Here is a 27,794-nt window from a genome sequence, read left to right as displayed (position 1 = left end):
GATCGCAGTCCACTGGGAGCGGGAATTGGCTTAGCACACGGAAGAGTGAGCGTGAATTCCTCCGAGTACGACCGAGTCTTCATTACTGGACAGACGCTCGTCCAGGGCGGACGGTTCACGCGATTGCTCTGCTCCTCTTCTTCTTCTTCTGAAAAGTCTCAGTAGACCCGCGCTCAAGGATTTTGACTATACGTCTTCTCTCTTTTTTTTTCACGAGGAGAGTGACTCGATTTGAGAAATTTAACGACACATTTTAACAGGAAAGGAAAACGATTGAGTCTCAAGGTATAGTGTAAGTTGAAATACTGGACATCGAATACTTCGGCCATATTATGTGAATGGTAGATACATCTTCGACTGCAGTTCGTATCTGAAACGTAAGTAGACAACCTTCTTTGTTATTATGATTCTAAGGTTACTGTGTATCTATACAATAAAGTAATTAGCAACAATACTTCTTGTATAAACTGTATACTGAAAATTGTATTCTACAATTTCATTTGTATATTTGAAAACCATTTTTTTATCATTTATTTAAAATCAACAAAACATTCCATACACTATTAACAATACTTGACACAATATATGCTAATTTTTCGTCAATGAAGACCATTCACAATTTTAAATATTTCTGTTATTAAAATAATATTTAACGATATATATATTCCTATCACACTCGAAATTGCATCTTGAAACTACAATAGCCTCCACGTGCGTTTTTTTTAATAAATAGATTGTAGTTTACGCAATAACACACATTCAATCAAGATTGTAAATTATTCATCGCATGATCATAATCTCTCCTCTCTCTCTCTCTCTCTCTCTCTCTCTCTCTCTCCAATAATATATGGAATATGAATTCTTCCAATGAACACCAGTGTACAGTGTTTTGTCAAGCATCTATTTTGTTACCCGCCCATTAAAACCCTTTTTCAAATATATTTTACGTATCATTTTGGGTTCTAAAAACACGCGCGCACCCACACACACACATATGTATGTATGTATGTGTGTATATATATATATATATATATATATATATATATATATATAAATGTGTGTATATATATATATATATATATATATATATATGTAGATAGATAGATAGATAGATAGATATAACAACCTATGTAATAACAACGGATTTCCTCTACAAGAACTGAATAAAAAAAAAAAACTGTAGCCATAGACCTAAGCAAATATCTATTCAAAACGTGCTGTTAAAAGTTTCCATTACTGTATCATCAAAAAGAATAATACATAACTCTACAAAATGCAAAAAAAGACGACTTTACACGAATTATGTACGATGTGCTCGAAGACTGAAGATCATTAGGTACTCAAAGTACTAAGTACTGTTAGCTCGGTTGCTAAGCTCTTCTCCAGTTCCTCATCACTGATTTCAGCAGAATACGTAATCAGCCACAATGAAGGTTAATTGTTAGACAGTTATGTACAAGATTTTCGCACTTATGTAAGCGGGAGTTCCTTACATTTTAAAGATGAGGACATTCGGTAATGTATTTTTTATTTATTTTTTTTAATAAGCATCATCACGATTTTGGAAATGTCAAAGCAGGCTATTTTAAGACTTTGTTTTAAATCGTACAATAAGCTTAGATCAATAACGTAAGATTCAAGTATAAAACTTGACAAAATATTATATATTCATTAGTAAGTTATTAAACTTGCGCATTAGATATGCATACACATTCTACACATATATCTATATACAGTATATATATATATATATATATATATATATATATATATATATATATATATATATATATATATATATATATATATATATATTATATATATGTGTGTGTGTGTGTGTGTGTGTGTGTATGTATGTGTGTGTGTATAAACTAACCATGCTGTAAAAAAGGAAAAAAAAAATTACAATCTTCTGTTGAAAAATGTAACTGAAGTTGGTAATGAGATTGAACGGTAGCTGCTAACCGGTCCCCCTCCCCCCCAACATCCAATCCCATTCTCTCTCTCTCTCTCTCTCTCTCTCTCTCTGCGCTAAAAAGGCGTAACATGGCCGATAATACTAGGGTTGACAGCAATTTTTTTTCTTGCGATATATCTCCAAAATGTCTAAAAATATGAGTCCATCCTATCTAGAACTTGACGGAAACTATTTCCTTAATACTGTCAAGGTGACTATGTTCAATGATCCGTTACATTTATTATGATAATTTGCATTACAAATTGGGTTTATTTAAAGCACTACACCAACCTGTTCCTAAGAAGAACGCATTTTTTAGTGTGACGTTCGTCATCGCACAAGCAACCAGCGAACAGTGAAATCACCCCAAGCAAGCATAGTAATCATTATGGACTGGTACCTTGTCACTGGTTAAGCAGAAAGTACTCTGCATTGTTGAGATTTGAGTAAAAATTCTTTAGAAACTATATTCTTCTTGTTATTACCACAGCTGCTCAAACGAATGTGCATTCAAGTCTGTCAGCCTCCCTTCGGCCCCTAGCTCCACCCCCTTTCATTCCTTTTACTGTACCTCCGTTCATATGCTCTTTCTTCCTCCTTACTTTCCACCCTTCTCTAACAATTGTTTTTTAGTGCAACTGCTTTGAGGTTTTCCTCCTGTTACACCTTTTAACCCTTTCTACTCTCAATTTTCAGTGCTCAATGACCTCATAGGTCCCAGTGCTTGGCCTTTGGCCTAAATAATATATATATTAAAGTCTGTCATAATCTCACGTTGTACAACAAGAACTTTAAAAGTTTGAGCGAAGATGCAATGCATTACTACCCTCAAGAAATACTCGGTGCATTTTATTGACTCACATTTCTATCTAGTTATTTATTCATTTGTGAACTTACTTTTTCTTGTCTCATAACTGATCATTTCTCCGCGTATTTCTTATTACCTTCTGTCGCTTCTTTCAAATGAAGTCGTACTCTTTAAAGAAAGCTTGAGTTTCAAGTCAACGGTCGTTTAGTGGTCTTGTTCCATATGAGTAAGGTTCGTCTTCCGAGTTGTAATAATAATAATAATAATAATAATAATTATAATAAATAGTATGCTTGAATAACATTTGTGCAATAGCATATTTAATATGCGCAATTGAAATAATATAACTGAAACACTATTCCGTCTAGACGGAAGGGGTTACAAAGGAAGTCGTCAACAATGAAAGTATTTTATTTCTTCATATAATTTCACTTCAAAGTAAGTCATCAACAATGAAAGTATTTTATTTCTTCATATAATTTCACTTCAAACATATATGATGAAATTTGAACGTTAAATATATGAAAGAGGCTTCTGTTCCAACCTCTATTGCTCTAAATTGCTTTTTTTTAAATCTATCTCATTTTTCTCGACTTTCTCATTATTTGTCATTACTTTTTCCTGCAGTATAATAATCTTGCGTGTTTCCCTTAAATCTACAAAAGCCTTTAAAGTTGAGAAGAAAGCACATAAGCACATTTACCTCTCTCTCTCTCTCTCTCTCTCTCTCTCTCTCAGTTCCTGACCCCAGGAAGAAAATTTACCGCAATTATGTCGTTTTGTCTCTTGTTACTAGGTGAGAAGCAGCTTGTCAGCGGGAAAAAAATGCTTTGTCATTTTAATTTTGCTGGTAATAACTTTCAAGGGAGAGTGTCACATATCTGCAATTGTCGCACGTTTGACATAATTTTTTTTTTTTTTAGACAAGTGGAGAATAAAATTACGATTATGACAGCATGAAATGTCATATATCTACAACTGTCGTACGTTTGACATTTTTTTTTATACAAGTGAAGAATAAAATTAAGATTATGACAGCATGAAATCTCCTATATCAAGCAGCCGCTGTCGTAGGTTTGGGTTAAGAATTGTTCAAATTACACGGTAATTAGGAAATCATTCTGAAATGATGATAAAAACGTTATGATGTAATGGCCAAACTACAAAAAAAAAACAATAGAGAAAATACAAAATGTCAACATATGTGAGTGTGTGTGTGTGACTGAAATATTCTAATACAGATTTCCATCTGATAAAAGACCCCTCAAATCGCCAAAAGGTAGAAAGTTAATACTATATAGCTATATATATATATATATATATATATATATATATATAATATATTATATATATATATATATAGCACAGTTAAATTAAAACCGACAAACTTCGAACTCTTCAAGAGTGACAAAAGCGGCGCCTGCGCACTGCGGCTAATGTTGACAGAGCAAAATACAGGTACTGTACGACAATCTGCAATCACACCGTAAATGACCCCTTGACGAGAGTCATGCGGCTTGCAACCGTTCATAATTATCTCTTGTTTTGAGCCGTTCCACTATCGAGGAACCTATAAATCTTCGGCGGTCTTTATGTTCGGTTAAGTTCCACCATCAAGGGTTTGGATAAACGGGAGGGGTAGAGGGAGGTACCTACAGCTGTTGTTTGTTCTATTTTGGCCGAGAAGTTGTAGTACTAGTAGTGGTAGTGTCAGAAATTCACCTCTGAAACGGCTCTCCATTCAGATATAGTCAAATTTTAGACGAGTAGTTGTAGTAGCGGTGGTGGCAGAGATTAACTCTTGAAATGGCTCCCCATACAGCTGTTTATCTGCCTAATTTAATAGAGTAGTATACTTGTAGTAGCAATGGTCGAGATTCGCCTTTGGAACGGCTCCTACTCACTGCGCCATGGTGATAGCTGGTGATTGATTGATTGATTGATGCAAAAAAGTACCATGGCGTTCCAACAACTTAGGTCATCGACGCCGGACATATGCCGTTATGTAATTAAAAATTAAATAAATAATAAGTAAAAAAAAATTAAAAAGGTTCTTATATGCACTTAAGTTTCAAGTATGATATCATTTATACTTTACTATAAAAAGTTATAACTTTTGTAGGAAGCCTGCTTCCTCCACAAACCTAAAAATACAACTCGCCTGACTAATAATATTCCTTCCAAGTACTCTGGAGAGAAGGTATTCACCTTCCTCATTACGGCACTCTGAGAGGAAACGCCCTCTTATGTCCTGAAGACTGGGACACTCGACCAGCAAGTGTCGCACAGTCACAGGAACTAGGCAGTCATCACAGAATGGCTGGGGATGTCCAGCCATTAAATAACCATGTGTTAGGTGTGTGTGGCCAATTCTTAAGCGGCAAAGGGCCGTTTCCCATCTCGACATTTTGCTGTAATTAAAAGGAATTGCGGATCTCGTAATTTCCAACATCTTTTGATTGCTTTCTACTAAATTTTCCCATTTATTTTGTGGACCATCATGAATTGCCCTTTTCGCTAGCTTATCAGCCTTTTCGTTTCCAGCTACTCCTGTGTGTGCTGGTACCCAACAGAAGTTTACGGTTTTCCTTTTTCGGTTAACTAAAAACAACCATTCTAAAATCTCTAAACTCAGAGGATGTTTTGAATAAAAATTAATGGCTTGAATCGCACTTAGAGAATCTGTGAAAATAGTAAAACTGTTATCGTCACAAAGTAAAATTTTCTTAGTTGGAACTAAAATGGCATACAGCTCAGCTGTATAAATGGAGCAACAATTTGGTAATGATCCGCAGAGTTCAAAATTTGGAAAAACTGCTCCATAGCCAACACCAGTATCAGATTTGGAACCATCAGTATATATACTGATATCACTTTCATGCTGAGATGCATGCTCTAAAAAAGTAAGTCTCATCACTCCCTCTGATATATTCTTCTTGGATGAATGAAAGTAGTTACAATATGTAATATAAGGTAGCTTCCAAGGTGGGATTACTGAAAACTTGAAAGACAGAACACGAGTAATGGTTATGTTTAAATTGGTCATGATTTCCCGTACTCTGAAGGCAAATGGGTGTGGTATTTTTGAATGGTCTCTAAAATAAGGAAAATATCTTTCATTTCTGACTGCAATGCAAGCTAAAGAATTTGGAAGTCTCTGGAACATAATCCAACTTCGCACCAGCAAAGTCTGGAAATGGAGATCCAAAAGCTCCTGTAGAAATCCGAATGCCTGCATGATGAACAGAGTAAAGAGCTTTTAATTTATACAGAGGGGCAGATGTGAACAATTCGCAACCATAAGCTAACTTTGGTAAAATAATAGCTTTGTATAATCTAAGGAGTTGTGTTCAGTCAGCACCCCATGAAGTATAAGAAAATACTCTTGATAGATCTAGTCCCTTTACACATATTGTCTTCAAGTAAGATATATGGGAAGACCAATTAAGCTTGTCAAATATTAATCCAAGGAATTTGGTTTCTGTCTTACAAGGGATTCGTTGTCCATTTATAAGTAAATCAGGATCAGGATGGGCTCCAGTTAGGCGGTTTTCTTTATTCCATGCCTTAAAAGGTAAATATGTGCAGAGGCTCTGCAGGGCGTGCAGTTCGCGCCAAGGGAAGCAGGAAGAGTAAATATTAGTCATGTGCATGTGCAGGGTGCATACAGGGCGACACATGCGGATACGTTCACAATAGCCAACATTCATGAAATGCGTGGAAAGCAGCATATGAATAGTAAAATATACATTATTCCACACCTAGGACTGTTTGCTTAGATCTAATCGAGTAATACATGTATACTCTGTTTTTTTTCATCTGTCCACCCGCCTGTGGTGTTTTTGTATGGTAACACTGCGTCCTGGGCTTTAGATAGTTACGCTATGTGTAAGTTTTAGGTAAATAAAAGGATATCTGGGTGTACATTTGCAACTGAAAAGTGTTTTAATAATTTACTGTATGCGAATTACACCGCTAATATTCGAAATAGGATATTATTCTAATCGCTGAATGTAAGCTGAATGTAACTATGTAAAGCCCGGGACGCAGTGTTGCCATACAAAAACACCACAGGCGGATGGACAGATGAAAAAAAACAGAGTATAGGTAATATTTCCATGGAATAATAGTATTAATAGTAGTGGTACTGTTCGAGATTCGCCTTAGGAACGGCTCCCCCACAGAGCTCGTCTTGACGTTGACAACCAAGCAGAAGCAGCCGTGTCTGTCACTTTACGGCGGGCGGCGTGCCACAAGGCGGGAAACCTCCCGTTATGATGACATGCAGTTAAGGTACTTACTAACTCCGTCTCTCCGCCGCCTTCTCTCCGAAAATCTCTCACTATAGACGTGCGGAGATGATAATAAGTCTTCTTGAGTGTCTTCCGTAAAACACTGGACAGCTCACAGCGGCCGAATGTTACGGGTTTGACTCGATATACAACACTGGGCTGATGGCTGATTACCATCCGTCTTTACGTTTCCTGCGTAAATCATACGCGATATGGGCTTCAGGTTTACAGCCACCAGTAGAGTTATTATTATTATTATTATCATTGCTGCATCAGCATAGCTCAATTCGTAATATAGATTCTCAGTTTTCTTATTTTTTTTTTTTTTTTTTTTTTTTGGTAAGGGACAGAAATTTTGAAATAAGCTGATTCTGCTGATACGGCCATAATTTTTAAAGAAACATATTTAATAGTATATGATGATGATGATGATGATGATTATTATTATTATTAATATTAATTATTATTATTATTATTATTCAGACTGCACAAACATTCTTTTGTAAAAGAACCTATCAGACAATAACACTTTCATATCTTACTGAAAAGGTTATAGAGAAACCGAGAACAGACAAATGAAATAGATTAAACAAACAATAAATACAAAATTTATGAAAAATTAAATGGCGGAGTCGTGAAGCATGTCTTAAACTTGCAAACCCAGCATGAAAGTTTTAATCCACGATAACATCGGGTCACTTGCGACGGGCAATATGAAAACGCGGCACCTCAACAGAATACAGTGTCAAAATAAACTTGTCAGCTTTCTGCAAAACGAGTAGTACGCACTAACTCGAAAGTCGAGCAATGCGCATCAGCAAGAAATTCATATGGATCATGTTCATACAGAATTTTTTATTTATTTCAAAAAGCGTTTGAAATACAAACAAGTAAAAAATGCGCCTAAGTTTCTGCGGCTTAATCGAGTTTTCTGTACAGCGTGTAATTACGGCCACCGAACAAAGATCTATCTTTCGGTGGTCTCGGTGAGAAGCTGCATGAGCCGCGAACCATGAAACGTTAACTACGGCCCGGTGGTGGCCTGTCGCAAATCGTTGCCAGATGTAGGATCTTGGCTAACTTTAACCTTAAATAAAACAAAAACTACCGAGGCTAGATGGCTGCAATTTGGTATGTTTGATGATCGGAGGGTGGATAATCGACATATCCATTTGCAGCCCTCTAGCCTCAGTAGTTATTAAGATCTGAGGACGGACAAAAGAAGTGCGGACGGACTGGCAAAGCCGGCACAATTGGTTTCTTTTACAGAAAACCTAAACTACAGAATTCAACTTCATAATATTTGGAATAAATTACAAAATTCACTGATGGGCAGTTAACAGTTTTTTTGCATAAATTTCTTTATATTCGGTTGAATGTTATCCACTAATAAGGAAATTCCACTCAAGTAAAAATTAGAGAAGAAGATGAGTATGATAACCTAATTTCAAATTACATAAAATGTATTATAAAACTGTATACATTTACATACATACACACACATATATAATATATATATATATATGACACAAAATAACTTTATTATAATAAGTCGCCTTGCTATAATTCAGGATGTCGGGAGTGAATGACTTATGTAAATGTTACTTGACTGTTGTTGGTTGCAACTACTAGGATGGACAGAGAGGAAAAAGCACCAGGGCTGAAACCATTCATAATACAACCCCCCGCCTCTCTCCCTCTCTCTCTCAAAACAAGAGCAACACATCTATACTTCTATTTATCTATTCAACTGGAACTTCAAGCGAAGTTGCAACGTATTACTTCCCTAATACTATTCTTCTTGCATTTTAATACGTTATTTATCAATTTATTAAATTATTTTTCCTCCTTTAATAAGTGAGATCTCTTCTTTATTTCCCTTCATCTCCTCTTCCTTCTTCCTAATGAACACCACAATACTCTTTGAAAGCTTGAATTTCAAGTCAGTGGCCCCTTTGGTGGGCTTGTTCCATATGGATAGGGTTCATCTTCTGAATAATAATAAAAATAATAATAATAATAATATCTACTGACCTATCTATTTCCACTCCATCAAACCCACACATCTACATAACTAATGACAGATCACTAATGGCGAGTGACAACGCCCCCATCAGTGAAACATATTCAATGGCGAGTGACAACAGCCCCATCAGTGAAATATATTGAGTTTTTCCTCAATGGCACCCCTTTCGAAAGTACGAATCGGTGGGATTTGCCTTTGTAACAGCTCCCTAATAATGGAAACCCGTGGACCGTTGCCAATAGAAGTTTAAGTTCGAAGCGTTCTTGTAATTTTTTTTCTTTTTACACAAGCCGCCACTATCCCTAGAAGTAATGTTTTTATCAATTTTATCTCGTCTTAAATTTTTAAAGCCTTAGGAGATGATTTTTCCAAGGTAACCCATGAATCATCTTTAGTAATATACGTGTATAACCAGTTTTGGGGATCATGAATCTTCTCTCTCTCTCTCTCTCTCTCTCTCTCTCTCTCTCTCTCTCTCTCTCTCTCTCTCGAAGTAAACAGCTCGACTGGATGGACTACTGAAGACGGTTATGACCTACTGTTCGTCCTTAGCATTTATATTCTATATATAAAAGATACGTAATAAATAAGTCTATTGGAAATATGGACGCTTATGAATTGCTCAAAACAAAGATGGGTGCACAAACAACCAATAATAATAACTTAATAATAAACTACAGTAACTGTTAAAGTCGTATTAGTGTTCTTAATGCAAAAGTAGAAATAAACTTATTTATTAAACCAAACATTTCGCCGTTTAGTTTCTACCCCTCGCTTTACTGAAGAACAGCAAAATACAACATTAATAAGAAATTAGAGGTATATAAATCATTTATTAATATCAAGTTACTCGTTCAATTTCTCCTCGTCAAAAAAATCCGCACTTCTAAGGCAAGATATACTCACGTTTAAATCAACTGATACGTTAGACTGAAGAACGACAAAATACAATCATTCATAAAAATCTGTAATTAGAGACAACACTTATTAATTTTAAATTACTCTCAAGTTCAATTTCTCTTCGTCGAAACTTCCGTACTTCTAAGGCAGATGACACTCACGTTTAAATGCATTTTCTTTCCTAAACGTCAATTCCTTTCCAAAGATGAATTCAATACCTTTCAGAAGAGAAATTCCTGATCCAGCATCCTCCTAACTGTCCGTGATCCTCAAGGGCGCCTACACCGTATACCTTCTTCGCCGTGCCCTAACTCTGGGGGGTATTTGTGACCTACTTTTTCAGAGTGGCACAAAGCCCGCACAAGCCACTACTGACTGCGTGGATGCCCATTACAATACACTACCCCAGAGGGAAAGATTATTATTCAGTGCAATCTGGGACGAATTTTTTATTATTCATCGTCTCTAAAAGAATCTCTTTTCATCGGGAGTTACGAGGCGTTACTGTTAATACTTTTTTAAGTTACGAAAAGAATGCAAATAAAAAAATAAAGTTTAGCGGTACAAAGTTCATTTGCTGGGCTCTTTGGTAACCTGAATACGATTGACAGCAACATCTGTCTATTGTTATACAATATTTTTTTAAGTTACGAAAAAAACATAAAAAACATATACCGGGTTTAGCGGTACAAAGTTCAATAACATCTGTCTAGACATACAGATGTGCAAGTGGCGACATCAGATTTATGAGTTATACAAAGAATGCATCAACACTGCAAAATCGTTTAATTCAAGGATAATACAGAGTACATTACACTTTATCAACTGTGAATCCACTAATGTATGTATGAATCATCCTGCGACCGGATTTTGTAATAATATCAGCTTAACTACTTTGTTTAATCATATATTAGTTGACCAAACAAAACAAAAAAAAGGCTCACTGTCACTTTTTTGTTGATTATATAAATCAAGGTGGAAAAACTGCAAAAATGAAATCTCAACCGTACAATGTATGTACATTGATAATTCATTTGTGTACGAGAGAGAGAGAGAGAGAGAGAGGAGAGAGAGAGAGAGAGAGAGTATTGGAAAGGAGGAGTGTTGCATTATCCACTAAAGCAAAGTATATACGTGGGTATGTGCATATAGGAGAGAGAGAGAGAGAGAGAGAGAGAGAGAGGCTGGACTACGCTATCGCGACGAATAGCCAACGGCCAATAGGAGAATTTATACCGTTAACACTTCTGTTGAGAATCGCCAGTTCGTTTCGTTACTTTCCTAACATACGGTTCATCACTTCAAGAATAAGGGGGAAAAATATTCTTACTAAACCTCTCTCTCTCTCTCTCTCTCTCTCTCTCTCTCTCTCTCTCTCTCTCTCTCTCTCTCAGATCAAGGTTTAAATAAAGTGGACAGACCCACTCGTGGGATAAGTCTAAATTCTCACGGGATCTTTTCGTCGGTGATTTGCTAGTTGAAGATTACTGTGTGTAAACAGACATGTAGTTCAATGTAAGGAGTGAGTTTCAATTCTTTTATCATAATAATAATAATAATAATAATAATAATAATAATAATAATAATAATAATAATAATAATAATAATAATAATAATAATAAAAGCTGACAGCCCTAATCTCATCTTGAATTAAACATGTATATCATCACTAAATGTAAAACTGATATATTAGCACCTCCTATATAAAAGTCACAATGAATTAATTATATATAAAACATAGTAGATATATATAAATTTATATAATATATATATACATATATATATATATATATATATATATATATATATATATATATATATATATATATATATATACACACACAGAGAGAGACAGAGAGGCTAAGTTAAAAAAAACGTACGTATCACGGCGTGAATGACCATCCTATCCGTTTCCTAAACGCGTAGGATATCAGTCATTCCCAAGATTACCGGAAAATCCTAAGGGCTTCCATGACCACGTTAAACGGCGGGCGGTGTCTCCGGCAATCAAGAAAGTCATAATCTTTAAAATAAAGCTTCCGATGTTAACTATTTGGGCACAGAAAAATGGACAAAGGACAAACGTGTAAACTATGATGAAATGAAGAGTTATAGCGGTCCTGGCGTCTTGAAATTTATATGTACGTATGTATGTACCTACACATACATATATACATACATGAAAGAAAAAAAACACAAACGTTTTATATATATATATATATATATATATAATATATATATATAATATATATATATCCTAAATCTCCTTAAGCTTCCGTAAGTAAGATACAAACAGACACATACAGATACACATTTAACAAATTAATCGTTCTCAAAATCAAGCAAAAAATGCCTTTATTAAAAAAAAAGTTTGTATCAAACTATAAATTATATATATATCATATATATATATATATATATATATATATATATATATATATATATAATATATATATTATATATATATATATACATAACCTTTGGCACTATCTCATGGAAAAGAGAGAGAGAGAGAGAGAGAGAGAGAGAGAGAGAGAGAGAGAGAGAGAGAGAGAGATAGGAGAGAGAGAGAGAGAGAGAGAGAGAGAGCGTAAACTGCTACATACTTAAGAAAGGTACCAACTACTATGATATCCATCGTTATCTTTCTTGTAACGTTTAAGGTAGACGTGCAGGCACGTCAATGGTAAACGATTACAACTGCTTGTACGCATTAGGAAGTGACGTCACGCTCTGAGACGCTTCAATATGTCGGGCGAATCTATACGTACTATATATTCCTAGACCGAGGCGCGAACGGCAATTCGTCCCCTATTGCTGAACGCTCGTCAGATCAGTATTTATCAGAAGGCAGTGTTTTATTCCAGTACTCAGGGAGAAATAGATGTGTGTTTGTTCCAGTACGCAGTACGGTGGGTGACATATTTTACGGTACATGGAGATTTTTTTCAGTACACTAGGAAACTTTCCCCCCTCTTGTTTTTAACAGCATGTACTTTTTTGTTGTTGTGGGCAGAAAGAACTCCGATTTTTTTCATGTACGTAGGGAATTTTGCATTACGCCGGGTGTGTGTGTGTGTGTGTGTGTGTTTGTGTTTACAGTACGTAGCGAATTTTGTATTGCACCGGGAGATTTTCTTCTTACAGTACATTAGATTTAGTTTACTGCGTAGAGGGATTTTTCTTACAGTAGGGAGAATTTTTTTTTAAGTACATTGGGATATTTTCCTATTTCTGACAGAGCGTAAGTGGAAATTTTGTGACTATGTAAGTAGAATTTTTTTGACAAGACAGGGAAAAAATTCCTAGCACGTAGGTTTTTTTTTTTTTTCAGTATAAGGGGAGACCAGTTTTTAAATTACATTGGCAGAATTTATTTTACAGTAAGTAACGATATATTTTTCAGCACGCAGGGAATGTTTTTTTCTTATTTTATTTATTTATTTTTTTTTTTTTCACAATACGTAGGGAGAAGACTTTACAGGACGCACAGAACTTTTTTTTATAGTAGAAGGTGCGAATTTTTTTTAGTGTGTAGAGAGAATCTTTTTTCATAGTACATATCAAACGGACAAAAATGACATCAACATCTAATGATAACATGCCAATGGATTACATTAAATTTCTTCAAAGAGTTGCAGTATCATAAAGGACTCGTGGCAATACAACATCGTATAGTTACAGGAAAGTTTAGAAAACAGTAGAAACAAAAAATTAAACATAATTTCCTTCGAAACTCTTAATCTGTATCTGCACATTTAATTTTAAATAAATACCTATCATTTGAATCTGGGCAGCTGGAGTCTCCGTAATGAAAGAAAACGTAAACTAAAGTTTGCTCGTACGGTAAACTCAAGTAATTTTGTTATCTCGTTGTTTCTACCTCCTTTGGTTATATCAGTCTTCATTATTTTTCAAAATTTCCTTTTCACTTCGGATAGAATTTGATACATTGGTATAACAACATATGAAGGTCTTAGCGCGTATTCTAGGTAAAGATACATTAATAACTAAGTAATTTATACGAATAAACTATATATAAATTTCATCTTGATACACTACTAGAAAAAATGATTTTTCTTCAATCTCGTCTCATCATCATCATCATCATCTTGAGTCTTGACCAACTTATTACATAAACTTCGGCGTTAACCGAACGACGCCAGAAGAGCCGTGTGTCGGAGCAGTAATCACTATAACAAGCAATTTTCCCAAAGACCATATGTCTGCCAAGTCGATGGTCAGGAGGGCGACAGAAACTGTTCACTCCGACCTCTCCCGAACGGAATTCTGACTCCAGTGCTCTGCATCTGAACGCCTTTAGGCCAAGGTAGTGGACTCCCAGTCTGCTAGATAATTGGGATTTTTAAATTCACTGCGAGTCGACACAGTGGAGCGAATTAGTACAGCGTGGTGGTTTCAAAACACAAAAAGAAACATACATATATATATACAATTTTTTTTATTGAGCTACAAAATTCCTTTAATATCAAATTCGCTCTACCTCGGAATAAATATATTTTCATATGTGTTAACCGGAAGGGAATTTTTTAGTTGATAATAATTTCGTTCTCTCGTGGGTTCGAACCAGCGCCCAGCAGACTAAGTAGAAATCAGGACTTCAGTGATGTTATCGATTCGGCCATCAAACTCGATGGATGTATATGAATCACGGTGATGTGATAAAAAAGTTCATATATATATATATATATATATATATATATATATATATATATATATATATATATATATATATATATATATATTGTGATGCTAACAAGAGGCCAATTGTTTGCTGACAGATAAATGCGACTTTTAAATTCACTTCGAGTCGATACAACGGGGCGAATAGCTAGGTCTTTGTGGTTTCAAAATATATGTGTATGATGTTTTCTTGTGGAAAATGGCGCCCAGTTTGGTGGGCGATAATTAGGATTCTTGAACTGACCTTGAGTTCATACAATGAAGCGTGTTACTAGGTCGAAGTGGTTACAAAGAATATATGTTATATCTTGGTAGCTGGAGGGAGACAATGCTTACAAATGCAACCACGGTCGAAATTCTTGCATTATTTTACTCAAAATTCTTAAATTCACGTTGGGGCGAGTTACTAGGTCACAGTGGTTACAAAAATATGAAGACATTATCGTGGTGGTTAGAGGGAGATAATTATTATAAATAAATGCAACCACGGATGAAATTATCGTATTATTTTACGATGCATCTGTCAGCTTCTTGTAATTTTCTTGTCACTACTAAAACCACTTATAAGTCTGGCAATAATAATGAGATAGAAAATATTTTTCCTTCCTACCGCGGGTGTCTCCAGCGAATAAACAAGACATTGGTCACTGCCACATTCATACTATATCATCAGAATCGTGGATTATGATTTATTACAAAAACTGATACTAAATTACATGCATCTTGAAACTATAAATGTAGGCTCATCATCTCACCTGCCTTGTTTGTTATTTTTCCTTCTCTCTCTATTATTTGTTCATGCTCCTGCAGATTTACTGGTCCATTCATTAACTTAATCATTACATAGCTGCTCACACACTAAGTTTATTCATTTATTTCTAATTGCTTTCAGCTCCCACAATGCACCTCAAGACAGTAATCGTAAGCAGCCTCCTCACTCTGATCCTAGGGCAGAGTGCCCGAGCCGGACCTACGGAACCCAGGTCACTGTTCTCTGGTCTCTTCAAGTAAGGATGACTAGAATCTTTTTTTATTTTAAGATAATTTCTAAAATATAAGCTTGTAGTTCCACTCTGGATGAGTGGGTTGTATACTCAACTTCCAATCTGGTAGCCCGCGTTCGTTCCCGGTTTGGATGCTACAATAAGCTGTGGGTTCCGTTGATAAGTAACCATTTGGTTCCTAGCCACGTGAAAAAATCTAATCCTTTGGGCCAGCCCTAGGAGAGGTGTTAATCAGCCCAGTGGTCTGGTTAAACTAAGATATATTTAATTGTTTCTCTGTTCGCTAATGTTTAATTCTCAATTTCCTTGTTTCCATTTGCCCTTAGAACTTCACTCATAAACAATAACATAATGATGCCAACCATTAACGCCTGAACGACAGTAATGTTATGGAGAAAAATTAGTAAAAAAATAAAAGTGCAATAGAACTTATTTAGTATAAACAACTAAGATAAGAAAGCATAATAATAATAATAAAATCATAATGAACTATTAAGAAGGGAAATATGTCTCAAGTAGCTGAAAAGATCTTTTAGTAACAGCAGCAAACAGTATAAGCTTCAGAGAAAGAAATGGAAAGAGTTAACAATTATGCACCTAAACCATCTTTCTTTTCTACACCCATCAGGTCAAAACTTGGAGATCTGTACAAACTTCGTGATGCCTTACAAACTCCTCAGAGGTGCCCTCGGCTGACCTGGTGACCACCTCAACTACGACAGAACGCTTCAAAGTTTTCCCTAACGACAAAGATACCATAATTGACAATCTGGAAGATCTCTTCGACAAGGATGAAGGAACACCACAAGGGGTACACCCAGGCAATTTATATAGTCAGAATAACGACAGATTTTCACCTCAGCTAATACAGCAGCCACAACAAGAAGTACAAGCAGAGAAAATCTACAGCTACATGAATGATTACCATCCAAAGCCCAATGCTTACCAGGTCATCGAGGAAGACATGCAGGAACATGATTCCCTAGTGCAGTCAGAAGCACCTGTCTTGAAAGATGACTTTGTGCAAGGTGGCGGAAACGCCATCCATGAGGATTATTTTGGAAATAACATCGGTAACCTGACTGATCTGCACCCTGAGGGTGAAGAGGTGCCCCAAGAATACTGGACGAGAGTTAAGGGTATCGTGGGCAACATGAAATCTATCTTGGAGCAGATGTACCCACCACAGACAGCAGATGAAAAGAGAACGTTTTCAGTCTTCGACAAGGCAATAGCATTTGGAGACAACATTAACGTCCTGAACAAGATCAGAAAAACATTCGATGAAGAACTCGTCAATTTCCTAGGACAGAAGTGGACCGACATCAAGGAGAGAGTTGTCAATGGAAGCCCCCTGCTGAAATTCATATTGTCAATGAACACCAGAAACATTACGAAGAACTTCATGATGGCCCTGATCCAGCAACTGGGTCATTTACTCCACCAACAGGCCTTCACGCACTTGTCTGAGATGGATTTCGTGACCGAGCTGATGAGATCATCAGGGTTCAAGGACATGGAAATTCAACAAGTCTTCCAACTACTGGACCTTCCCACGGACAACATCGACAACGACATATCAGAGGCAGAGGCACGTCAGCTGGGAGGCTACAGCAGCTACAACATTGAGAAATCCGGAGGTTACGGCCACTCTGGAGGCGGCGGCGGCGGCTATGGTGGTGGAGGAGGTTATGGTGGTGGTTACATGCAGAGTTTCGACCCTTTTGTCCTCCTGGCCGGCTTAGCCTTTGCGACTTTCTTGGCCTACCTGCTGTACCGACTCCTCTCCAGCACAACGGGGAGGAAGAGGGACATCCCGGATATTTCGCTGGCTCTAGATCTCTCTGATCTGCCTGATGTTATGGGAAACATCTACTCCTGGCTCGAGCAAGCTGAGGAGAAGTATGGCGGTGATGAGTACCATGGAGATATCATAGGAGTAAGTGATAACGCTGCTGTTGCAAGTTTGGCTGAAGACTTGTATTCACTCAAGTTTTATAACGTATAACTTTGTCAGTAATTAGATTAATATGAGGATATACTGAATAGTGAATTATATGTAATTTAGGGAGGGTAGGTATTACTCACATGCGAGCTAGGTAGAGCCATAAGCTCACTGTACTTACAAAAACTAAACTCTTCAACCACCCAACTTTGCAGGAAGTCATCGACGAGTCAGAGAGTTTCGGTTCTGCTGCAAACCAACTTTGGTCAAGTTTCCAGGCTGATCGCCTGTCACATGCTTGCGTCAAGAGATACCTGTGTGACTACGCCTCCAAAGCAAGCAAGAAGATGATGGGACATAGCACCATCCTTGAACAGTTGGCGATGTGAGTATTGTTGATGAGTTTAGTGGAATATTTGTCTCTCAGATCAGTTGTCTGTTGGGAGTATAAACATAAGTGTTGGAGTAACCGATATTACCCAGCGTTTGCTGTCATTACAAAAGGCACTAGAACTCCATCCTGTTCTGATATACTTTCTGCCTTCATTTGCTTACTTTCCTGAAGACCTTGACTCGAAAAAGTAGATGATTTTAGCTCAAATGATTACTTAATTAAAAAGGTCTTCAGCAAAATGAATACGGCACAGCCTGCCAAAAAATCTCCCGAGGGCAAAAACTTCAGTTAAGACCGAAAGTTGAATTTACGTTAAAAGATTCCCCTCACGTAAACAAGTTCCATTTTCCTGTGTGTGTGTGTGTGTGTGTGTGTGTGTGCGCGCGCGTGTGTGTGTAAGTATTTAAATTTAGAATAACGTTATAACACGGTTAAAATAACGCCTATAACTTACAGAAATTAAGGAGGTGAAGTCATATTTCTCAAGCACTTATATAATTATACGTTTGATAGTTTGTTTGTATGGTGTTTTTACGTTGCATGGAACCAGTGGTTATTCAGCAACGGGACCAACGGCTTTACGAGACTTCCGAACCACGTCAAGAGTGAACTTCTACCACCTCGAAGTCTGCGAAAGCATTTGTTTTTGGGTTGAGACCCAATCGACCTTTGAGGTCTGGACTCCATCTGGACTTCAACTGCATTTAGGTGAAATACGTAGCTTTGCCATCTGCAGCGTTAAAATGCAGTAAAATGTAAATGACTTAAGAGGAAATCACAGATGTCATGACTCCTTGAATGCATGTGACCAATATGACTTCGTTCATAAAATTTAATGTTTTTAGTTAAATTGTTTATAGTTGTACAAGAAGTAAATGGACTGCTTGGTAGGCGTCATTAAGAGGGAGATATAAGCAAATGGATGGTATTCATTTTTAATAAATCAGTATAAAAACCTGCTCTGTCGTTAAAGAAATGACAGAAGACAGGGAATACTGAAAGAGGAGATCGGTTAAAAATGTATATGTGAATACATCAATAAATAAGTAAAAAAATGTCTATAAATTAGTTAAGTACAAGGTGAATTGTTTTAGGATACCAGTGCATCTTCGCCTCAACTTTTGATGTTCTACTGCACGACACCCAACGATGCAACGAATAAAAAGTAGATACAAAAAATAGTAGATAGAAAAAAGTAGATACAAAAAAAGTAGATACAATAAAAAAATTCTAATCACGCAACAAACCAAAACATTCCTGGTTCTAAGAGTTCAATATAAGACCCAGATAAAAACTACACCTGTCAGAACCTTTTATCGAAATTTATTGAATTTTTTTCGTCTTACGTCACCGAAAGAGCTTCGTCATGATACACCGCGCCCGTTAGACCGTATGGCATATGTCATCCGCATTCCTCCTCATCTATGCGATCATTATTTGTCTTTCATATCTTATCAACTCTGTGGATTTGTCGTCATTCGACCGATTCTCGTTCGTAACGGAGGCAGTTAAACGGGTTTGGGATTTTTTCTTAGAGGAAAAATATATATTTTCAGAACTCAGCAGAAAAATATTCCCGTTGCTAACGTTTCGGAATTTTCTGAAATTCTATGTTACAATTTTATGAACACTACTTTTTTATTTTTACATGCTCAGAAGTTCAAAAATACGGCCACATACTGATTAGTTCATCCAGTAACATACTCAAAATACATAACGACCATTTATTTTTTTAAATCAAAGAATGCGCAATGTTTAGTATCTGCTTAATGACACCACTTATCTCTTATGTGTCAGAAACAGCATACCTAAATAGCTCCATAAACCTATCAGTAGCAGAGCGGAACAGACAATGTGAGTACTGTAAGACTGGTAAAGTTAGACTGGAGACACATTCAGTTCCTTAACAAGCCCCCTTTTTTTTTGGGGGGAGGGGGGGGGGGAGTTTGGTATGCCATCTTCCTGCAACTGCAAGAATAATCATCAGGGAAAACCAACATATCCGAAGTTCTACGACGAACTCGAGGACAAACTATCTGGCTCAACCTGAGGATATTTACATAGAATCTTCCTGTATACAAACTGGCTTCAATGGCTTCTTAAGTTAAGGTTGAATTCTGTGTACACCTCTTCCACATCAGCCACCATTTCATTAGCCCAGAAAGTCTGCCAGTCTGCAATCGTCAGATACCCTCAACCACCCACATACACTGCACCACTCACCTCTTATCAGTACACCACTCTCAGTATCTGCAAACATTCGCAATTCTAAATATAAAGACCATTTTATTAAAATCACCGGAAATAAATGTTAACTTATCACGTTTTAAATTTCAATCAGAGTACAGTTTTTGGTGGCAGTGATGCGAGTATAAATGCAACAATTTAGCTTTGGATATTTAGCAGCGAGTCACGGAAACGTTTGGTTATTTATATATTATAAATAAACATTTCTCTAAAAATAATTTCGGAAATCACCTGAGATAGATTGGACGGACACACAAACACACAAAACATATACGTAATATATATATATATATATATATATATCTATATATATATATATATATATATATCTATATATATATATATATATATAAATGTGTGTGTGTGTGTGTGTGAGAGGTTAAGCAATTGTTGCGTTGCCTGGACCTTAAATTCGCGACTGTGGTTTTCTTTACCCTAAACCCGTTATTTGCAAATGTGCGACCTTTTTAGAAATGCTTGTTCACACACACACTGACTCCGTGAGAAAACATACAATTTGGACTAGTCTTTCAAGTCATGTGAGCATGCAAGGCTACGTCCATTGTTTGTATGCAGACAAGCGCGCGCACACTCACACAAATTATATACATACATATATAATTGTAATAACCACAATGCCCTCTTAACTTCATGAATTCTTTGCTCTTTTTTGGATATGTTTGTCACTACAAATCCTGAAGATCCAAGTTCAAAAAGATTTGAAGAAGAAATTGTGATGTCCGGTCCTCGGAAACGAACCACGACATCACAATTTCTTCTTCAAATTTCTCTGAACTTGGATCTTCAGGCTCTGTAGGGACAAGAGTTAAAAATTAAAAAAAACTGCAAAGAACTCAAGACGTTAAGAGGGCATTGTGGCTATTACAATTGCATATGTATCTGGTAAAAAAAAGTGACCAGTAGATTCTACACACACACAAACACACACACACACACACACACACACACACATATATATATATATATATATATATATATATATATATATATATATATATATATACATATATATCTACATACATACATATATATATACATATATATATACATATATATATATAATATATATATATATATAATAATATATATATATATATGATATATATATATATATCTATATATATATATAAATTATATATATATATATAACATTATATATATAATATAGAACACAGTTACACGCAGTCAATCTCAAACAAGTACCGAATATCACTAGAATTTGCACTAAAGTTGATATAAAACATCTCACCATCTCGCGCGCCCCTTCGCGCGTAAAATCATCCCCCTGGAAAATGCTACGCGCCGTCGCGCCTGAAAGTTACGAGTTAAAACGACCACTTACAAATGTCATTAGGAGTGCTTCCGAATATGACAGAATGACTGACAGTTACAACTTGTCGTGCTATCTCATTAAAACACCATGATCATCAAAGTGAGTCGTGGTCTTCAAATGCATGAATCTGCGGTTGGTTATCCGCAGAGAGAGAGAGAGAGAGAGAGAGAGAGAGAGAGAGAGAGAGAGAGAGAATTAGGTTCATTATAAAGTACATAACTGTGGCTGGGAGAGAGTGGTTCATTGAGAGAGAGAGAGAGAGAGAGAGAGAGAGAGACTCAAATAGGATCATTATAAAATGCATGGTTGTGGCTGGTTCCCCAGAGAGAGAGAGAGAGAGAGAGAAAGAGTTACAAGGATTATGATGTCCCAGAGACTTGTTAGTCCATCCGAGGAGACATCATGTGCTCACTTCTCTCTAGGAGCGGGTTTTACTATTCATTCACCGTGTCCTAATGATTTTTTCTAGCTTTTTTTTTAACTCTTCCGCACTGTTCCACGAGAATAAGTTGTTTTCTATTTTTGTTATGCCTTTCAGTATTTCTAATGTTTCTATTAGTTGTCCTCGTAATCGTCGTGTTTTTATGCCATGCATGTCCAGGCTCACTAGTCGTCTTTGGTAACCTATTTGCCTGGTGGAAGGAATTAACTTTGTGGCTCTTGCTTGTACCCCTTCTAATCTATTTATGTCCATTCTTAGTGTTGGTGACCAAACCTGTACTGCAAATTCAAGATGAGGTCTAACTATTGATGTGTAGAGCTGCTGCATCGTTTCCTTATTTCTGTATTTGAACTACCTCTTTAAGTATCCCACTTAATTATGTCATTCCCAAGTAGCATGTAGTTGGCACGATGGTATTTTGTTCCTATTTGTTAACACTTTGCATTTTCCATATTTTAGACCACTCTCCTATTTTCCTTAGATAATTTCTTAAACTTTTCACTGTCTTGGGGTCTGCTGCATCTACACCTATACTCTGTTTTTTTTGGTTTTTTTCATCTGTCCATCCGCCTGTGGTGTTTTTGTATGGTAACACTGCGTCCCGGGCTTTAGATAGTTACGCTAATTGAAAGTTTTAGGTAAATAAAAGGATATATGGGTGTACATTTGTAACTGAAAAGTGTTTTAATAATTTACTGTATGCGAATTACACCGTTAATATTCGAAATAGGATATTATTATAATCGTTGAATGTAAGCTGAATGTAACTATCTAAAGCCCGGGACGCAGTGTTACCATACAAAAACACCACAGGCGGGTGGACAGATGAAAAAAAAAACCGAGTATAGTTTGGTGTCATCTGCAAATTTAGCTACCCTGTTAGTTAAGCTTACATCAATGTAGGTTCATTATGAATTGCATAATTGTGACTGGTTCCCCCGTAGAGAGAGAGAGAGAGAGAGAGAGAGAGAGAGAGAGAGAGAGAGAGAGAGAGAGAGAGGACTAGGCACCTATAAGACAAAACTGAAATAGTAACCGATTATTTGTGAATGAAAATGGTGAGCATGGCCCATTATTTAATGTTTACATGACTATTTTTGAACGGGAAAAACATCAGTTTTATGAATGAACAAGTCAAAACAACGCATTATTAGTAGAAGTAGCAGCAATTGCTAATTAAATCATTTATGGATGGATATATGTATGTCCATTAGTAAATATGAGTGTGGCTATTTTTAAATGGGAAAGCACCAGTATGGTAGTAGTGGTGTCAGGATTAGCCTTTGAAACAGCTCCCTTTTCTCTCTCTCTCTCTCTCTCTCTCTCTCTCTCTCTCTCTCTCTCTCTCTCTCCATCTTAATACCAGTCTCCTGACTGAATGAATAAATCAAATCAAAACCTATATTAAGTAGCAGTAGTATATAGTAATAGTTGTAGTAGTAATAGTAAAAATTTGCCTTTGAAACGGCTCCTTTCTCTCTCAACAGCACAAGCTTGGCCCAACTGTTCGGCGAGGACGAGGGCGCAAAGCTGATGGACAAGATCCAGCTCGACATCCTGAACGGAAAGGAGGCTACCTGCAGCGCGAGGGCCGCCCAGTGTGACGACGTAGCCTACGAAGGGGTCGTTTCAACCTCAATTGCGACTACTACAACTACCACCGACAAAGCTAGGACGTCGGTGACGCTGCTTTCTGGAAACGGTTCTTCCTCTTCCTCGCTAGAGAATTTAGCGACGGAATGGACCGTGACGGTTTCTTCTTCTCCAGAGGCGATAGTGGGGACTGATCCCAAGTAGAGATGGTGCACTGACGGTGAAGGGGTTTCAAGGGAAATTATCATAATATTCTTCAACGTTTCAAAGACCTACTAAAACTAAAAATAACTTAATCCAGTATTATAATAGCCGTAGTTCTATCTAGAACCAAATCTGGCACATTACCTGACCAAAGACCAACTTGGACTGACGCTTACTTATCCAAAATTATGGTCACAGTTTCACCTGGAATCAAATTTGGTGCATTAACTGACCAAAGACCGTTTAACTGAAGCCGACTGAACCCTGTATCAGAAATGATCACCGTTTCATCTGAATTAAAATCTAGTGTATTACCTGACCAAAGACCAACTGAATTCAGTACAGTAAGCCACAGTCAAGGTTGGTCTTCGGTTAGGAAAATGGACCGTATTTGATTCCAGATGGAACTACGATAATTTTCAATTTCATCTGGAATCAAATCTCGTCCATTACATGACCACAGATCAACTTCGACTGCAGCTTGCTTTTAATCCAGTACAGAAAATGATCAAAATTTCACCCAAAATAAAAATTATTCTACTACTGACCAATTTACAAAAACTAAAAACCTACATTCAAAGGACCCTTGACCTGATCTTAGCTTATAAACACCCGCGAAATTGTTCTAAATGAATGTCCTTGAACCCCTCAAAACCGTAAGGAACCATCTCACAGCCGGCCCCATCTGGAAACCCCAAGAAGACCGAGAAATAATCCAATAACCCAACCATATTCTACTTTATCCATGAAAGGAAGCGCTGGCGTTTCTTCTGATAGATAGGCATTATATAATTCCCCCTTTTTCCTACCTGTAGCATTAAGCAGACTATTTAATACCTCCTTCAGAGAGTGGAAATGCTCTCGCCAATTAGAGATCATTATTTTATTGACATATTCCAGAAGATAAAAAAGGTGATACGTGTTGATCGCTGTCGCTTTTTCGTTCGCCTGTTTTCCCTGAGCACAAATGTGATGTAGATGTTAAGCGTTTTTATTTATTGTTATTTATTATTTATTGTTATATTCGATATCTGCACTAGTTTTTATAATAACAATGTGATTTATGACGTTAAATATTTCTACTCCCTTAAGGCTCTTTCAACTTTTCGATATACAACTGTGTTCATCGCATAAAAAATTTGATAAACGAGGATTGAGAAACAGATTAGGGAAAGAAAAAACTTGACTATGAAAACAAAGAAAACACTCTGTGACCTCTCACACTCTAGGTCACGCTAACCACTATACCCAAGGGCATTGACCAAAAACAAATCCTACTCCTTATTGCTTGCAGAATTCGAAGGTCACAGAAGTTCACCGCAGGACGCGTGACGTCACTAAAGACAGCCAGCTGTGGAGTAATAATTGCTAAACACATTGCAATTTCATAAAACACAAATTAATTATTTCGAATATTATCATTAGGGCATTGCTGAGTTCCTGACAATTATTTATATCACGAGATATTTTGTGTATATTCTACATTTTACCTATCATCTTAAATGCTGTTCTTATTTGTTGAAACCAACAATTTATTTATCTGTTCGCAAGGGAATATTGATATTGTATAAATACACAAGGATTCAATGTATGAAAACACGTAAATATATATTAGCATACATAACGCACATTCGCACACGAGTATGTACATTGACATACAATTTGAAGTTTGTATACATTTTCCTTCTGAAAACACTATTTTGGTTACTGATGCTGAAACTAACTTTAGTTCACAATACATCGGCTATCTATAGGACCTCATCTAATTCTGCTGAAATATAAATATACATATTATAAAAAAACATGCAAACACATATATATAATTATATAATTATTTTAATATCTAATTCTTCCTAACTCAGACTTGACATTTTGGATCACAAATTACGCCAAATAACATAAACAGACAAAGATTTTATAGACGTGAATACCTTATGTATGCATATCTGGATACATACCATTCCGTTTCATCAATAAGAATATGTATTGTTACTCCTAACGATCACTCCCAACCACTTCTGACGAGCACAGGTATTTGTTGTATAGCAAAAAAACAAAATAAATATAAAAGCAAATCAAGACTGTATTTCATTATCAACCTTCGTAGGATTCGATCGACTGTTGGAAATATGTATATCTATCAAAGACCCTGTCTGCGGTGTAACATGCAAGTGTTTCAGTATGATCCTGTGGTATGGGTGTAAGAATACTACCAAAGTAGGCCCTGCGTGTTGTAAGAGGCGACTAAAAGGACGGCAGCTGCTGCCTTGTAATCTTACTTTTTAGTAAAAGGCTAGACCCACCGTCAATAACTGTGGAAACTGCTGCCTTGCAGTCGTACTTTTTAGCAAAAGGCTAGGCGGCCCACCACCAATAACTGCGGAAACTGCTGCCTTGCAGTCGTACTTTTCAGTAAAGGGCTAGGCCCATCGCCAATAACTGTGGAAACTGCTGCCTTGTAGTCTTACTTTTAAGTACAGGGCTAAGCTCACCGCCAATAACTGTGGAAGCTACTGCCTTGCAGTCGTACTTTTTAGCAAAAGGCTAGGCCTACCGCCAATAACTGGAAACTGCTGTGCAATCGTACTTTTTTAGCAAAAGGCTAGGCGGCCCACCGCCAATAACTGTGAAACCTGCTGCCTTGCAGTCGTACTTTTTAGCAAAAGGCTAGGCCCACCGCCAATAACTGTGGAAGCTGCTGCCTTGCATTTGTACTTTTTAGCAAAAGGCTAGGCGGCCCACCAACAACAACTGTGGAAACTGCTGCCTTGCAGTCGTACTTTTTAGCAAAAGGCTAGGCCCACCGCCAATAACTGGAAACTGCTCCCTTGCAATCGTACTTTTTTAGCGAAAGGCTAGGCGGCCCACCGCCAATAACTGTGAAACCTGCTGCCTTGCAGTCGTACTTTTTAGCAAAAGGTTAGGCCCACCGCCAATAACTGTGAAACCTGCTGCCTTGCAGTCGTACTTTTTAGCAAAAGGTTAGGCCCACCGCCAATAACTGGAAACTGCTGCCTTGCAATCGTACTTTTTTAGCAAAAGGCTAGGCCCACCGCCAATAACTGGAAACTGCTGACTTGCTGTCGTACTTTTTTAGCAAAAGGCTAGGCCCACCGCCAATAACTGGAAACTGCTGCCTTGCAATCGTACTTTTTTAGCAAAAGGCTAGGCGGCCCACCGCCAATAACTGTGAAACCTGCTGCCTTACAGTCGTACTTTTTAGCAAAAGGCTAGGCCCACCGCCAATAACTTGGAGAACTGCTGCCTTGCAGTCGTACTTTTCTAGCAAAGGCTAGGCGGACCCACCACCAATAACTGTGAAACCTGCTGCCTTACAGTCGTACTTTTTAGCAAAAGGCTAGGCCCACCGCCAATAACTGGAGACTGCTGCCTTGCAGTCGTGCTTTTCTAGCAAAAGGCTAGGCGGCCCACCACCAATAACTGTGAAACCTGCTGCCTTGCAGTCGTACTTTTTAGCAAAAGGCTAGGCCCACCGCCAATAACTGGAAACTGCTGCCTTGCAGTCGTACTTTTTTAGCAAAAGGCTAGGCGGCCCACCGCCAATAACTGTGGAAACTGCTGCCTTGCAGTCTTACTTTTTAGCAAAAGGTTAGGCCCACCGCCAATAACTGTGGAAACTGCTGCCTTGCAGTCGTACTTTTTAGCAAAAGGCTAGGCGGCCCACCGCCAATAACTGTGGAAAATGCTGCCTTGCAGTCGTACTTTTTAGTAAAAGGCTAGGTCCACTGCCAATAACTGTGGTTGATGACAGCTAAGGCATGCGGTCGTAAAAACCCCCTTTGCCAAATAGTAAACCATGCCTGATGATGCCTTTGATAGAAGGCAGTGGAGAAGGCGCATCAGGCAACCGACCCCTTAATGTAGGGATAACGGTAGGAAAGAAAAAGAAGATGCAAGTGTGTC

At 37.2% G+C, this 27,794-nt stretch overlaps 2 protein-coding genes across 3 annotated transcripts in view; one reads left to right on the top strand and one right to left on the bottom strand.

Annotated features, from left to right (window-relative positions):
- LOC135210483 (uncharacterized) lies at positions 1–25,949 on the top strand. Its single transcript, XM_064243372.1, has 6 exons — positions 1–377; positions 15,580–15,694; positions 16,320–16,373; positions 16,406–17,630; positions 17,852–18,021; positions 23,561–25,949. The coding sequence occupies exons 2-6, from the start codon at positions 15,588–15,590 to the stop codon at positions 23,868–23,870; spliced, it is 1,866 nt and encodes a 621-aa protein (XP_064099442.1). The 5' UTR covers positions 1–377; positions 15,580–15,587; the 3' UTR covers positions 23,871–25,949.
- The window catches only part of LOC135210046 (tRNA (guanine(26)-N(2))-dimethyltransferase-like), a 178,835-nt gene that overhangs the window by 91,302 nt on the left and 59,739 nt on the right, over positions 1–27,794 (bottom strand). The window lies entirely within an intron of this gene.

This window comes from Macrobrachium nipponense, chromosome 39 (assembly GCF_015104395.2).
Source record: "Macrobrachium nipponense isolate FS-2020 chromosome 39, ASM1510439v2, whole genome shotgun sequence".
Taxonomy (NCBI): domain Eukaryota; kingdom Metazoa; phylum Arthropoda; class Malacostraca; order Decapoda; family Palaemonidae; genus Macrobrachium; species Macrobrachium nipponense.
Note: the sequence above shows the minus strand (reverse complement) of the source record. Positions and strands in the feature narration are given on the sequence as shown.

Excerpts from the sequence above, each read along its gene's own strand:
- LOC135210483 (XM_064243372.1), top strand. The coding sequence starts at position 15,588 with ATGCACCTCAAGACAGTAATCGTAAGCAGCCTCCTCACTCTGATCCTA. Across the intron at positions 15,695-16,319 it reads CTGTTCTCTGGTCTCTTCAA|GTCAAAACTTGGAGATCTGT; the intron begins GTAAGGATGACT and ends TACACCCATCAG. Across the intron at positions 18,022-23,560 it reads ATCCTTGAACAGTTGGCGAT|CACAAGCTTGGCCCAACTGT; the intron begins GTGAGTATTGTT and ends CTCTCTCAACAG.